Genomic DNA, 16,871 nt, shown 5'->3' on the forward strand with positions numbered 1-16,871 from the left:
ACACAAAAATCTGTAGGTTTTCGATCAGTCAAGTCGTTTTCTATAGCCCAAACAATAAAACAAAAAAACAATGTCCAAACATCAGCAGCAGATGGAAATGCTTAGACCCTCCAACCGCCAAGGAAAAACTCCAACACCCAGTGGGAGAAAAGAGAAACATCGGAGAGAACAACAGGTCCAGACAGATCCATCCCAACGGACGGACAGGACATACATCAACGTAAAGACGGCAATATAATGATATTGGTCATTCACATAATAATCCTTATTTTGTTACTCTGCATATTCATTGATAATAATTCCACGAGACAATTAGTTTGTGTTTGTTCATTTGTGCTGGTGGACTCAGTCTCTAGTTTCCACAACCACGAAACTAATGGGGAATGGCCAGGGAAGACCACTCAGAGGCTGAAACGTGTTTGGATATGGAGCGGGACCCGCAGGTCGGGGGTCGAGCAGGTGTGCTCCCAGAAGAGATAAAGATTCTGGACAAACGTCCCCGGGAGCCTTCATCTCTCCTTAACACACCATGACACGCCATCGTGTTTCCTGTGAGAAAATCAACCGGCATACTAGACATACAGTGGGAGGAACATGTATGTGAACACTAAATGTGGTCACATCTTCATTGAAATCATAACAATGAGTAAACAGTGACTTTGGTATTTTTTATACTCTGACATTAAAACTAAGACGTTAAGGGACCTGTTAAGGTCACCTTCCGTCTCTCGCCTTCATTTCATTTGCACCTGGACTTCTGCCCCAGAGAAGAATCAAGCAGTGACAAATGGGCAGGATGGGCCCTTGGAGAACATTCTCAATGGCACCAACTGGTCTTCATCACTTATTCCCTGCTCCCGCGCTCCTGACTCGCAGCCTCCAGACGGCACAGCTGTGGGGGCACCGAGTGACTCAATCTGATCAACATTCACAGCAAAGGCTTCATGAAGAACCCATCCGCCAACTCACAAACTGTTCACACCCCAACACTCAGGGACATGTGCTATTTGCCTCAAGGACCTTGTGAAAACATGCCAAAGTAAAAGTACCACTACTTCAGGTCAAATATGACGCCAAAACAAGAAAGATTTGTTCAGTAAAATGAGCAAAAATACTTAAGTAATGGCTCTAAGGAAATATATTTACTATTTAAAGTAGAAAGTACAAAACCTGCCAAAGTGTTGTGAATAATAAGAATGGCTTATACTTGTAATACACTTTACAAAGTGCTACACTAGTTATTATTCAGTCACGCTGTGCTCTGTGGTGCTCAGCTGTATAGTATCCTTTCACTTTTCAACATTGTGCCACGCTATGGTTCACAAACATAAATATTTATAATTTAAATTTTATGTGAAAGATGCACAATTGTGAGCGATTGAGACACATTGAGTTGCCTTGTGTACGAAATGTCCAGAATAAATGAAGTTGTATACATGACTTTTTTATGAATACACAGGTAGACTCTATTGAGTCATTGGATTAACATGTGATCATTCAGAAATCATCAGGAAACTTCTGAAGGCAATTGGTTTCACTGAAAGGAAAGGGAAATCAATAGCTTTGCACGTCACACTTTTCAGATTTTATTCATAAAAAATCACTTCACGATGTGTCACTTAGTGTGTGTCTTTCACCTAAAATTTCAACGCAATATATTTATGTTTGTGGACCATAGCGTGGTGAAATATCAAAACGTTAAAGGAGTACGGATACTTCTGCAACCTACTGTATGCAGCCAAAGCTGCCCTGAGGTAGACTGGCGGAAGTGAGGCTGCCAATCTACTTCCCAAGCAAATAGTTGTGAGGGAAAACCATTTTAGATTCAAAATTATTCTGAAAAAGTTTATTCTGTTGAATAAATCGCTTCATAAGACTTAGGTCAGACATTCATTTAATTGATATATGTTGTGATCTGCTGTTCTGAGTGATTTAATAATGTTTTTATAATTCTTATTCTATTATAATAACATTGATAACTGTTGTGTCAGTTATGTGTTTTTAAGTCCAGTACTGTAATTGTATATTTTGTATTTTTCTAGGGACCTCAGGAAGAATAGCAGCAGCTTTTGCTGAGGCTAGTAAAACTAACAAATAAACATAATAAACCGGACCAGCACTAACCTCTCACATACACACAGGCGAGGTGGGTGGAGTGTCTTGCCCAAGGACACAACAATAGTCCAATAATAACTTTAAACCAGTGTTAATTTTAACTAAGTTTTAGTCTTTTCACAAAAATGTAATGTAATTTTTGTCATGATTTAGTCAAATAATTCTCTTCAATTGCATGTACATTTAGTCGACTACCTCAAAGAATAATTTAGTTGACTTTTCATTGACAGTAATTATTATAATGATATTTACTGGAGGAGCCTCCCTCACATGAACACAGCTCAGAGCCTGTCCTCTGGCAGAGAATTCATTTGTCGTTGGAAATGTGGTTTGATTATAGTTTCTTCTTTACATTTTTATTTAGTCCTATTGTATTTGATAAAAATACCGTAATCATAGTTTTCGTCTCATAAACAAGTTTCAATTGAATTTAGTTTAAGTCTAATTTTAGTAAGAAAAAAAATCACAGACTAAAATGATATTTTAGTCGACTAAATGAACACTGCTTTGAACTTCCATCACAAAAAGATGAAGATTGCACCCACTTCACAGTGGAGACAAACCTCCTCCAGTGGCTTTGATATAAGAGCCAGTGAAACATGAGTCCCATGTGTTTGAGCATGTTTGCAGAGCGATAGCAGCTTTCATACATCATAATGGAGACAGGATATTTGGTGGTTTTCTGAAGTGCTGGGCTGTCTCTGGGGCATGACCCACAACAGCCGTCCCAAAGCAGTCCAGACTAATCCTGCAGAACTGAGGCTTTCAAATGATTTTGGGGACCTCTGCATTGGTATTTTTTACATTTTAGAACTGGATATAAACGTCCAATGTCTGGAAAGAAAAGACAACGCAGAGTGAATCACTGGGCTGGACGGCCTGTACAAAAGAAACACTGCATCCAGATTAGTCCACAAACTGAACTCAGACCAGTGTTAATTTTGACAACATATTTTATTTTAGTTTTAGTCTTTTGACTAAAATGTAATTTAATTTTAGTTGAGATTTAAAAAAAACTTTTCAATTTTAGTCTAGTTTTAGTCGTCTAAAATTGCTTGTCAATTTAGTCGACTAAAATTAAGACTAATTTAGTCGACTTATATTTATAATATTCATTATAATCATCTTTAATCAAGGTTCTCAACTTCATGGAGCTGCTCCACATGAACAAAGCTCAGAGCTGATCCTTTGGCAGAGACTTTACATGATCTGAGGCTTTTTCAGACGCTCAATAGAAGTTTGGGTGATTTTAGTCTGTCCCTTTCATTTTTATTTAGTCTTATTTTAGTCGACTAAAATATCTGGACATTTTAGTCATAGTTTTAGTCTCATGAAAAACGTTTAATTTAGTTTTAGTCCAATTTTAGTCGTCAAAAATATCACTTTGACTAAAATTAAGACTAAATATTTTAGTCGACAAAATTAACACTGACTCAGACAAAGCTGAGATCATTGTTTTTGGCCCCCAGACACAAAGACAAAGTGTTATCACTCACCTTGAGTCTCTCTCTCTAAAACCAAAAAATCAGGCTCTGCTTGTTACAAGTCTTTTCATGGTTTAGCACCAAAGTACATCTCTGACATGTTACAGCCGTAGGAACCATCTTAGGCCTTGAGAACCTCAGGGAGGGGCCTCCTGGTGGTTCCCAGAGTCAGGACTAAACACGGTGAGGCTGCGTTTCAGTTTCATGCAGCTAAAATCTGGAACAGTCTTCATGAGGATGTGAGACAGGCCTCAACTCTGACAATGTTCACTATGTGCACTCTTACCTTTTACTGTAATTGATTGATTTTATGTTGATGTTTTATTGATTTGATCTGTTTTCTTGTAATTTTATGTAACTGTGAAGCACTTTGAATTGCCTTGTGTGTGAATTGTGCTCTACAAATAAACTTGCCTTGCCTTGCCTTTGGGCTGGGGTGCCCTCTGCAGGCAGCAGTAAGAATGACACGTTATAAAGCAGCCAAAACAACACTTTGACTTCCCCGACGCTAACAGCATGGCACTGCGATGAACACACGCTGAGTGCGGAGCCGTGATGGGTTGTATGTTTTAAACATATGGACTTCTATTTTACCTTTAAGTCCAGACACACGCACACGCATGCACACACCTCCACACTGTAGTACAGAGGTGGGCAAACTGGCATAGATGGCATACATCAGAGGCACCATCACCACCTCCAGAGAATATACATTTTTTATTTACAGTGGGAGGAAAATGTATGTGAACCCTTCCTCCCATTTCTGCCTAAATGTGGTCTGATCTTTATCACAATCATGAGAATGAGTCTCACGCTCTCTGTGAACGTTTACATGTCAGGGCAAATAAAAATATGATGAATATGTAATTGTTTGGGCGGTAATCGTTTAAGCAGACCCTGATTAAAATCATGACAATGGGTAAACAAATTGGACGGCACAGTAGTGCACCTTATGAAGTTTTGTTATACAGTGTTTATGTGTACATTTTATAGTGAGTTTTCAATAAAACTATTTGGCTTTGACATTTCCTTTCACAGCTCTCACCTTGTGGAAAAAATATCGGGATATATATCGTATATCAATATTCAACCAAAATATATCGGGTTCGATTCCCATCTGGACGGGGCCTTTCTGTGTGGAGTTTGCATGTTCTCCCTGTGTCCGAGTAAGTTTCCTCTACCACTAAAACATGTACAATAGGTTGAGGTTCCCCTCTTGGGCCAGGACTCCCCTGTAAAAGAGATTTTCATTCCCAATGGGATTTTCCTGGTTAAATAAAGGTCAAATTAACCAAGTAAAGATCAGACCACATTTTATGACCAATTTAGGCGGAAATGTGAGAAATTCCAAAGGCCTCGCGGACATTTTCCTCCCACTGTATGTTTTTCCTTCAAAAGTGACATGAACATATCTACATGAAAACTGCTGAAGCAGTTTGATATCTTATCATATTAGCTTTGCTAACTTTCTGTTATTTTGTCTTTTTTTTCTATGTGTACAATATTTACAATTAAAATAGTTATTGATATAATTCTAACTCAATTCAGGTTACTCATGAGGCCCCTTATAAAAATGAATGGCCCCGCTTTAGTAGCTTTCCAGTCTTGAACTTAACAATATTTTGAAACCTTTTTTCAGAGGGATTTTTTAAATATTTAATTCCTAGCCTGATTTATTGAGCTTTAAACAGAAAAAGACGAAATACGATTTTTTTTTTCACTCACAAATAGTTCATTCAAAAACTTAAGCTATCCAAAGTGTTAGAAACGAATACGCAAACAAAATAATGCAAACAATTTAAACTGGGTTCTATCTAGATTTTGTCGCTGAAAATATAGGCAATTTGAACATTTTTATATGAAAACATTAAATTACAGAAATAGTCTTTCTTATATTGATGACAGTAATCTACAGCAAAAGTTTCAAATTCATGTCACTCATTTTTTTCCCTATTCACCTGCAGCGTCTCGCCTTAAAAGCTCCAAAAAGTCCAGCACGTCACTAAGAGCTCTAATATTTTCAAATCGGTTCAGACTTCTTCCGGAAACCGGAGGATAGAGCAGGTTACTGTGGGACATGGTGAGCTTGGGATTTGAACTCTTCAAACTGCGCACCCCAATCCACTTCAACATCTGAGCAAAAGAAAAAGTACCATCAATCTGGATCCATGGCGAGCTGATGGCCGGGCGGAGGCAGTGACAATGCGGCGTCTGTGTGCGGTACTTGGGGATTTCCACCCCCCACCCCCCTTCCTTTACCCACACACACAAACATATAGACACATGGTCCGGAGCAGAGGACAGCTTCATGTGACTGCTGATGTAGAGATGGGCCATAGCAGCCACGTAAGGACGCACCGATACCAGACACTTCACGGATATGGGAGCCATTTCTGTAAAAAATGCCATATTGGGGATCGGCTACAAATATCCAATACTGAACCAATACCTGCTTGTTTTGGCTCTCACCACAACATTCACCAGCTTGATCTCAGTGAGTATGGGCATGCCGTGCGTGTGTGTGTGTGTGTGTGTGTGTGTGTGTGTGTGTCACTGAGTGAGTTTTGATCGTAGTGCAAAATGCCGCGGCGAGCAACAACATGCTAATGCTAGCAGCAGCATGCTAATGTTAAAGTCAATTAATTGAAGAACAGAAATTATGATTGGTCACCTAATTAAATTAAATAGCCACTGTTGTAATGATCTGATCTCTTTGTGCTGCGAGTTAATGAAACCTAAGTAGAATTAGCAGAAAAGTTGAGTGATCCTTGTGTAATGTTTTTCCCACTAGTTTATTAATAGATTAAATGAATCATGGATCTGTAACGTTTCAACCAACTGGTGCAGTTGGTAGAGCGGGTCGTCTCATGATCGCAAGGTCAGGGGTTCGAATCCCAGCTCCTGAAGATGCACACTGTCGTCGTGTCCTTGGGCAAGACACTTCACCCACCGTGCCTCCAGTGTCTGCGTACATCGGCGTGTGAATGAGCGTGGGAATGGGTGCGTGCGCGGTTTCTTGCTGCGTTTGGGCTTAATGAAGGTCATTTTAACAATAGTCTTGCTTTCCTCCATGCTGACAGTGGAATCAGCTCTGAGGCGCGTGCAAAGCGCGTTGCTCACGTCCAGCGCACTTCTCGTGTGGCTGTGGTCGCCCTTTGCCCTTGGCGAAGGGCGACCACCGTTTGTCACTGTTCTGCTACAATCCACCATCGCGACCTTGTCCCAGCTCCACAGAAACACATTGATATTTCACAACACATGCATCGACAGCCATATCGACAAAGACTCGGGCGTTCAGAAGAAATCATTTTTTATGCTTTCAACAGTGATACCTCTCTGTTCCTGGGTGACCCGCTACCATCTGAGCCACAGTCACCGTGCTGGAGTTATGTTTAACCTTCAGATGTAGAGGAGTTCTCAATAATAATATTGAGAATAAAATAAATATGATTTACTTTATTGTCAGACTCGTCCCAGGACCAGCATTTCCAGAGCCTGAAAGCGCTGTATTTTAGAAGTAAAACATACTGTGTCATATGCTCAACAAAGTACAGTTACTTGAAAAGATGAGTAAATGTAAATAGTTCTACAAAGAAATATCACTAAACAAGGAACAGTGATTGGACATTTCATATCCAGCTGGAGGATTGGTGTACGGAGTGTTCTAGGAGCTGGTCACACGTTTAAGCAGGGACACGATTATAAGCTTTAGATAATGAATGATATACAGTTTGATGAGTGCATAAATAAAATACCAGAATTAAATAAAAACATGAAAGCTTCCAAAAAATGTCTTTAAATAAATCAAGGTAGGAAATTTGTATTCTGGGTGCTATAAAGTGAGGAATCATGTCAGTAGAGGATTTTTGGAGCTGAAATAGCTTTGGGTCAAACGATGAAGACTTCAGTCCAAGTATGGTTTGTATAGGTTTTATACTAATTAACATCCCAGTACAATGCAACTATTTCAAATTTGATAAAACTCCTGTAAATCAAAAACCACTATCAGACAAATACGAGCCCAGGGCTCCATGACAACCAGTAATCAACATAATATCTCTATGAAGCAGTGGTTGGCCGTCAGGGCTCTGCTAGCCCTCGCCAAATGAAGAAAAAAGAATGTTCAATGTTTCAACACACTGAATGACACAAACGGAAAAACTTGCTTTTGCGGGTTTTAAATTACGAAACTAGACATTCTAATGCACCTTATGTGTGATTTTGGCAGCTCTGTGATGAACAGTGAAATAAATGACTAGCAAAAACTTGTGAAAAGTCAAGATCCGGACATTTCATATATATTATTGCGTTCCTTTTTTTTGTTTGTCCGGGGGCGTGGTGTTAGTCTGAGGGGGCGTGGTGTTAGTCTGAGGGGGCGTGGTGTTAGTCTGAGCGTGGTGTTAGTCTGAGGGGGCGTGGTGTTAGTCTGAGGGGGCGTGGTGTTAGTCTGAGGGGGCGTGGTGTTCCATCTCGCTCTCTGGAGTGCGTTTGACAAAGTAGAGCGGCTTCACATGGACAGATTTTAACGCTTCTCTGAGTTTTTAAATGGTCAAAATCGGTCCAAAAACGGCTGAGAAACATCCTGTTAAAGTCTTCAATCCCAGAACCAGGCTGTCTAAATGCACACGCCATAAAAAGAGATCAAGAACACGCCGTGTTTTAAAACGTGTCAACAAAGTTGTTGTTGAAAATTGACTTGAAACAGAAATATTTAGGTATTTGCCTCTTCCTATAATGCTAGTGTCCGTCTTGAGAGGAGGAGAGGAGGAGAGAGGATTAGAGAGGAGGAGGAGGGAGGAGGAGAGAGGAGGAGGGAGGAGGAGGGAGGAGAGAGGAGGAGGAGGGAGGAGGAGAGAGGAGAGAGGAGGAGGGAGGAGAGAGAAGGAGAGAGGAGGAGAGAGGAGGGAGGAGGAGGGAGGAGAGAGAAGGAGAGAGGAGGAGGAGGAGGAGAGAGGAGGAGGGAGGAGAGAGAAGGAGGAGGAGGGAGGAGGAGAGAGAAGAGAGGAGGAGGAGGGAGGAGAGAGGAGGAGGAGGAGAGAGGAGGAGAGAGGAGGGAGGAGGAGGGAGGAGAGAGAAGGAGAGAGGAGGAGGAGAGAGGAGGAGGGAGGAGAGAGAAGGAGGAGGAGGGAGGAGGAGAGAGGAGGAGGAGAGAGGAGGGAGAGAGAAGGAGAGAGGAGGAGGGAGGAGAGAGGAGGAGGGAGGAGAGAGGAGGAGGAGAGAGGAGGAGGGAGGAGAGAGGAGGAGGGAGGATGAGGGAGGAGAGAGGATTAGAGAGGAGGAGAGAGGAGGGAGGAGGAGAAAGGAGGAGGGAGGAGGAGAGAGGAGGAGAGAGGAGGAGGAGGGAGGAGGAGGGAGGAGAGAGGAGGAGGGAGGAGAGAGGATTAGAGAGGAGGGGGGGAGGAGGAGGGAGGAGAGAGGAGGAGGGAGGAGGAGAGAGGAGGAGAGAGGAAGAGGGAGGATTAGAGAGGAGGAGGGAGGAGGAGAGAGGAGGAGGGAGGAGAGAGGATTAGAGAGGAGGGGGGGGAGGAGGAGAGAGGAGGAGGAGAGAGGAGGAGGAGGGAGGAGGGAGGAGGAGAGAGGAGGAGAGAGGAAGAGGGAGGATTAGAGAGGAGGAGGGAGGAGGAGAGAGGAGGAGGGAGGAGAGAGGAGGAGGGAGGAGTTAATCAGAAAGGAGAGTGTTTCAGAAAACCTATATAGTTCTAGCTAAAAATCTGTGAGCCTCTGTTTAGCTTTGGATTTCTGAGGCACTTTCAGACGAGCCTCAGCATGTGTCCATAGCTATAACACAGAACATGCTGTGGTGCTACAAATATCAGGAAAAATGGTCTGGATTATCTGCTGCTAAATCCCAAAAACAGCGTGGCACTCAATGTGTTATAGTATATTCATTAAACTGTACATTATATAAACAAAATATGATCTAACTTGTAACTTATATAATGTACAGTTGAGTGCTTATATTGTTATTGTAACTGTAATTTCCTACTCAAAAAGTGCCATAAACACCTCTGGTCCTGCCTCAGAGCTGGCCCAGTATTGTCAGGCCTCAGCGTGACTGACAGAATTATCAGCCAATCAGAATTGGACGTGCGATGACAGTGTGTCCCCCAGGCCCTGCTGTGTCTCCGCTAATCTAGCCACGCATGTTCCAATCAGAGGTGCAGCTCAACTAAACCAGATCATCAAAAATTGGGCTTGTGAAATGTCCGAATGAGGCTAAATTCATTTATTAATCACGGATATTTGGCCCAGCTTCTTCATGAGCTTCGATAACAAAGCAGCGGGAATGACAGCGGGACGTAGACGCTCCCCGGACAGGAGCAGAGTTTCCCCTTTGTCAGCTGGGACTCGGACAGGGAACAGGTACGAGACTACGAGCGCTAACAAAAGCTGCAAGTCTAGTATGTTTTTGTACCACTCTGCCCGTGTTGTTTAGTTTAGTCCACACGACGAGAGCCGGCGGGCACAGGGGGGCAGGCAGCACTTACCGCAGTCCATCCAGGGCTGTTGTGTACGCACCCACGACATTTAAAACTTAGTTTTCAACAGTATACAAGGACTTGCAAAAGGATCAGCCCTCCTTTAAGTTTTCAAAGCTTTGCCACGCTATGGACCATAAACATAAATATATTTAATTGAAATTTTATGTGAAAGACACACTGAGTGACACACAATCGTGAAGTGAAATGGAATTTATACATGACTATGAACTTGAGAAGTGGAATGTGCAAAAGTATAGGCCCCCTTTCCTCTCAGTGAAACAATTGCCTTCAGAAGTTTCCTGATGATTTGTGAATGATCACATGTTGACCCAATGACTAAATGGAGTCTACCTGTGTGTTTCTAATGTCAGCTCAGATACAGCTGCTCTGTGATGGTCTCAGGTCTGTTAGAGACTATTGTGGAGCAGAAGCATCATGAAGTCCAAGAACACACCAGGTCCGGGATAAAGTTATTGACAAGTATTAAGCTTAGGGGAGCGTTAATTTCAATTAATTACAAAGGTTCATTATTTTTTTTATCGTATTTCCCCCGAACACCCCCAAACACATCTCTCTGTGTACAGTTAAATACACCATCCAGGAGTGGAAAGAGTATGGCATTACTGCAAACCTACCAAGACCCGGCCGTCCTCTTAAACTTACTGACCGAACAAGGACAGCACTGACCAGAGCTGTTACCAAGAAGCCTATGATGACCCTGGATGACTTGCAGAGAGCCACAGCTCAGGTGGGGAAACTGTACACAGGACAACTATTAGTGGTACACTGCACATAAAGGCCATAGGTCAGTGCTGTCCACTGTGCCACTGACAGTCTTATACATTTTGTTTTAGCTGCTGCCAGAGTCGGGCACTGAAGACTCGGACGCGAGTCACACATAAGTCGCTATTTAAGAGAATTGCGACTCGACTTTGACTCGTCCCGTAAAGACCCGAGACATGACCGGGACTCATTACGAGTCCCTCATGCACTTATCATGCGGGCCTTTTAATGCCTGATTCTGGCCTTTTCTGTCGGCCGGAGACCACTGAGACCACTGAGAAATGCACCACTGCTCGTGCAGTTTTCGGTGAAACAAATGAAAGTTTAAAGGACAAGAATGGCAACAACACAGACTCAGGGCAAGGTCCCCGCTTCGATTCTGGGCCACATCATGTACAATAGGGTCCACCTCTTGTGGCCAGGAAAAAAAGATTCTTAAATCACAGTGGGACTTTCCTAACCTGGCTAGCACCAGACTGCTGTGTGCGCCTGAATCTTTTGGAACTGCACAGCAGCCTGGGGACCGTGGCCAAAATGTTCGCATGGATTTGGGAACCAATCACAGAACGAGGAGGGACGGCAAGATGATGGCGAGCTATTCGATATACGGAAGCTTGTAGTTTATTTACGGATAAAAAAAAAAAAAGTTTATTTACGGATCAAACATGACAGCAGCAGACGCGATGGTGTTTTTCGATCAAGCTTTAGGCCGTGTTTTAAATAGTTTAGCTCGAAAGTTTACAGCGGGTACGTCATACGTCATCTCATACGATGATACGATTGGCTGTGGTTACGTGCAGACACATGAGAGACATTCGTATCGCCCAATAAACGACTATGGACGATCGTAAACCACACCTCTCCTACGAGAAAATGAATTGGTGGTCCCCAGACTAAATATCACTTGTGATTTTAGTCTGGTGTTAGGCAGGCTAGGCATTTCCGGGTTAAATAAAAGGTCAGTGTAAACCTTCAATAACTGTATGAAAACCTGAAAATAAGTGTTTCCCTCCAAACTGCCATTATTTTTCATCCACCGGAAATTCATGTTTTAAACTTAGAGTATGTGAAACCAAAAAGTAAAAGGGATCCTTCATTTCTGGGGGGGGGGGGGAGAAGGCGGCTAAACTAAGTTCCAAAGAAAAGCTGCAGCTGCTGAGAAGACCTGCTCTGCAACCGTGACATTCAAGCACATATGAAGAGATTCTACTTCTTAGTTTTAACATACAGTATGTTTCACCTCTACATGAGTAAAATTATTTGAAAGCAATGTTACTCTTACTTGAGAAAACATTTTGGCTACTCTACCCCCCTGCTTATAAACATACATGAACACAGCTCTACATGTTTGCAAAGAGTAAACACTGCAGACGTGAAAAAGTGAACGTGAACACAAAGACAGATCCACACTATGTTTGATTCAGTGTGGCTCATCATGTTAAAGGCACAGCATCATGTTAAAGGCACAGCATCATGTTAAAGGCACAGCATCATGTTAAAGGCACAGCATCATGTTAAAGGCACAGCATCATGTTAAAGGCTCAGCATCATGCTAAAGGCTCAGCATCATGTTAAAGGCTCAGCATCATGTTAAAGGCTCAGCATCATGTTAAAGGCTCAGCATCATGTTAAAGGCTCAGCATCATGTTAAAGGCTCAGCATCATGTTAAAGGCTCAGCATCATGCTAAAGGCTCAGCATCATGTTAAAGGCTCAGCATCATGTTAAAGGCACAGCATCATGTTAAAGGCACAGCATCATGTTAAAGGCTCAGCATCATGTTAAAGGCGCAGCATCATGTTAAAGGCACAGGATCATGTTAAAGGCACAGGATCATGTTAAAGGCTCAGCATCATGTTAAAGGCACAGCATCATGTTAAAGGCGCAGCATCATGTTAAAGGCTCAGCATCATGTTAAAGGCTCAGCATCATGTTAAAGGCACAGCATCATGCTAAAGGCACAGCATCATGTTAAAGGCACAGCATCATGTTAAAGGCACAGCATCATGTTAAAGGCTCAGCATCATGTTAAAGGCACAGCATCATGTTAAAGGCTCAGCATCATGTTAAAGGCTCAGCATCATGTTAAAGGCACAGCATCATGTTAAAGGCACAGCATCATGTTAAAGGCTCAGCATCATGTTAAAGGCACAGCATCATGTTAAAGGCACAGCATCATGTTAAAGGCTCAGCATCATGTTAAAGGCACAGCATCATGTTAAAGGCACAGCATCATGTTAAAGGCTCAGCATCATGTTAAAGGCACAGCATCATGTTAAAGGCACAGCATCATGTTAAAGGCTCAGCATCATGTTAAAGGCTCAGCATCATGTTAAAGGCTCAGCATCATGTTAAAGGCTCAGCATCATGCTAAAGGCTCAGCATCATGTTAAAGGCTCAGCATCATGTTAAAGGCACAGCATCATGTTAAAGGCACAGCATCATGTTAAAGGCTCAGCATCATGTTAAAGGCGCAGCATCATGTTAAAGGCACAGGATCATGTTAAAGGCACAGGATCATGTTAAAGGCTCAGCATCATGTTAAAGGCACAGCATCATGTTAAAGGCACAGGATCATGTTAAAGGCACAGGATCATGTTAAAGGCTCAGCATCATGTTAAAGGCTCAGCATCATGTTAAAGGCACAGCATCATGTTAAAGGCACAGGATCATGTTAAAGGCACAGGATCATGTTAAAGGCTCAGCATCATGTTAAAGGCTCAGCATCATGTTAAAGGCACAGCATCATGTTAAAGGCACAGCATCATGTTAAAGGCTCAGCATCATGTTAAAGGCACAGCATCATGTTAAAGGCTCAGCATCATGCTAAAGGCTCAGCATCATGTTAAAGGCTCAGCATCATGTTAAAGGCTCAGCATCATGTTAAAGGCTCAGCATCATGTTAAAGGCTCAGCATCATGTTAAAGGCTCAGCATCATGTTAAAGGCTCAGCATCATGCTAAAGGCTCAGCATCATGTTAAAGGCACAGCATCATGTTAAAGGCACAGCATCATGTTAAAGGCTCAGCATCATGTTAAAGGCACAGCATCATGTTAAAGGCACAGCATCATGTTAAAGGCTCAGCATCATGTTAAAGGCTCAGCATCATGTTAAAGGCTCAGCATCATGTTAAAGGCTCAGCATCATGTTAAAGGCACAGCATCATGTTAAAGGCTCAGCATCATGTTAAAGGCTCAGCATCATGCTAAAGGCTCAGCATCATGTTAAAGGCACAGAATCATGTTAAAGGCTCAGCATCATGTTAAAGGCGCAGAATCTGTTTAGTCCTCCTTTAGTATAATGTAAATTCCGACATTTGGGTGAATAATCCCATTATAAAGCATTTGTATCCATTGAACGAACTTTGCAGGAGAGTTTGTCAACATTTCTGAGACAGTGACCCTGAAAGGTTTGTGAAATAATAAACATGTGAAGAATGTGGATGCCACAGATATGTTAGAAAGGTTAGGAATGAGTTTGGACACAACTAACATTTTCATTTGGTGGTTTCAAACTAACTCATAAAGCAAAGCAACAACAAAGGTTTCTAGCACAGCGAGGCCCTGGAAACACAGATGAAAAGCCAAATATGCCTAATGCTGATTCTGAAGACTCAGATTTCCTGAGAATTTCCTGGACAGACGAGCCCAGAGAGGACAGCGCGCCGACAAAACGCCCCACTTCATTCGAGGAGGGGGACAGCTGCGCACAAGCACCATGCACACCACAGTCTGGTCTGAGCCAAGTCAGGTAATCATTGACAGCCACTCACACGCACGCACGCACGCGCACGGAGCAGGGAGCAGGGAGCAGGGAGCAGGGAGCAGGGAGCACGGCGGGGTTGCCAGGCACGCTGCAGCGAAACATGCGGAAGGGAGTTGGGTCGCGTGGATCTTGGGGTGGATCAGTAAAGGATAAAGGACACAGAGGAGTGAGGCGGCGGGTGTGAGGCGGGTGTGCTCTCACAGTCTCACAGGGAAGGACAGAACTCACAGCCGAGTGGAAAACCGGCTGGGCAAGAATGCAACAAAACGCGCTTTGACTCCGTGCCCACGAGCGAGCGGAGCGAGGCAGCAGAGCGGAGCCGCCGCGCATTCACGACCGCAGACTGAAACCCCCATACACAATACGACAGGCTCTTCTAATTAAAGGCACTATACATATGGTTCTATTAGGCTTTAGTTTGGTCCTCTGTCAGTATATTGGAAGAACTGTGGGGAAAAACACTGTCCAATTCATTACAAAGCATTTGTATCAATTTCACAAACAACTCTTGAGTTTTCCAGTTTCCGTGAAAGCGACCATGAAAAGTGACCCTGAAAGTTGTGAAATGTGCAGATAAACCTGGAGTAAATTAGTAAAGTGAGGAAACACAGCTGACACATTCATGTCTTGCATTGTTTGTCATTTAGAACAATAAAAGAATGAGGTACAAGGCCTTCAATAGTAACGGTCAGTTTGTTGGATGATGCCTGTAGTTAAAGGCCCTGTACCTGGTCATTTTCCAGATACTGGAAATAAATCATTGATTTCCTTGTGAAAGTAGCATAACGCTACAGTTTACTTTACTGAAAAAATAAATCAGGTACAGGGCCTGACCGTGACACCTTACACAAACAAAAGAGAGACATGTTTACTGATCACTCTCATGTCAGGATATTATAACATTTTGTAAACAAGAGGAAAAGAAACTAAAGCAAACACAGCTCAAGGCAAACAGAATAAAAATACTAATCGAAATCGGAGAATGATAAATAAATAGTCACATTTTAGGGCAGAATGAAATTCTTGCAGTTGTTTTCAACAAGAGGAACTGCTCTGTTAAAACCTAAACACGTTCTGAAGCGCACGTGACTCTGGTGTCAGTTTGGTTTAGAGTGAACTCAGTCTTTTCCTCAGAATCATGTGTAAATGTGTAAATACAGAACCCCTCTGACATGAGGAATATCTCCTGTCAGAGGGGGAGGGTCGTACATGTGCGGGTGCTCCAGTGTGCAGAGTCATAATATTGACCAAAGGGGAAACAGTCCCACGCTGTCCGTGTTCCTGTTTCAGACTCGAGTAGTTACAGGACAAAGACACTGTCACTCTTACCTCGTCCCACTTGATAAACTTCCCTCCTTTCTTGAGCGCCTCGTGCACGCACACGGGCTTCAGTTGCAGTGCGTGGACTCCCGGCTTGGCCCCCGCCATGGCGAGGGACTCCCTGCCCGGCTGCCAACGCCTAAGCCCGGCTACACACTCCGCGAGCTGTCCACAGTGCCCGCCGCTCCGGCAGCGAGAGGCGGAGAAGGAAGTGGCTCTGTCTTCCTGGAGTCCTCCTGCTTTCTTTCTTTTCTTCTGCCCAGGAGGCGCGCGCGGCGGGGGAAGTTTCCGCGCAGGAAACTACGGAGCAGGTCCGCTGCGGCGGGGAAAGTTCGTTGTCCTGTCGGCTGGACCCGTCCTTTATCCCAAAGCTTTAGCGCCCACTCGGAGGAGCATCTGGCCCCAGAGCTTCGAACTTTCTCAGCTGGCCCCCGCTACGCTCGTCCGTTCCCCCGCCTCCCCTGTCACTCTTCCTCGCATGTTTTCTGTGGGAAAAGAAGGATCGACTGAGGGAAAGAGAGACAGCAGCGTCAGGGGGGGCGTGCCTAAAAAGGGGAGTGTTTTGGCTGTTCTTGTGTTCCGAGAAAGTTCAGTCGTTTCAGAGGATGAGCAGAGAAGCTGAGTCAAGTCTCTCAGAGCCCTGGAGGACTTTCCCTGTCTTTTTTTTTTTTTTTTTTTTTACTGATATTGGTTTTATGCTTGGAGACGGAGAAAGTTTTGCCACCAGTTTCATTTTAGATGGAAGCTTTACATTCATTTTCTTTTTATTCTTTTAAATTGTATAATGAAAGTGGTGCTGTATATGCCAGATGTACTTCAGTCCATAGGGTACAAACATATACATACATACATATATATAAATATATATATATATATACACTGCTCACAAAAACTTAGGGCACACTCAAAAAACACAATGTAA

At 43.2% G+C, this 16,871-nt stretch overlaps 1 protein-coding gene across 3 annotated transcripts in view; it reads right to left on the reverse strand.

The window, feature by feature from the left end:
• The window catches only part of plcb3 (phospholipase C, beta 3 (phosphatidylinositol-specific)), an 86,591-nt gene extending 70,488 nt beyond the window's left edge, over positions 1-16,103 (reverse strand). For all 3 annotated transcript variants that reach the window (XM_079579571.1, XM_079579570.1, XM_079579569.1), the window contains exon 1: positions 15,959-16,103. In XM_079579571.1, the coding sequence (XP_079435697.1) occupies positions 15,959-16,057 (99 nt within the window). In that variant the 5' untranslated portion in view covers positions 16,058-16,103. The remainder of the gene's footprint in view (positions 1-15,958) is intronic.
• Between the last annotated feature and the right edge of the window lie 768 nt (positions 16,104-16,871).

This window comes from Gobius niger, assembly GCF_951799975.1.
Source record: "Gobius niger genome assembly, chromosome: 21".
Taxonomy (NCBI): Eukaryota; Metazoa; Chordata; class Actinopteri; order Gobiiformes; family Gobiidae; genus Gobius; species Gobius niger.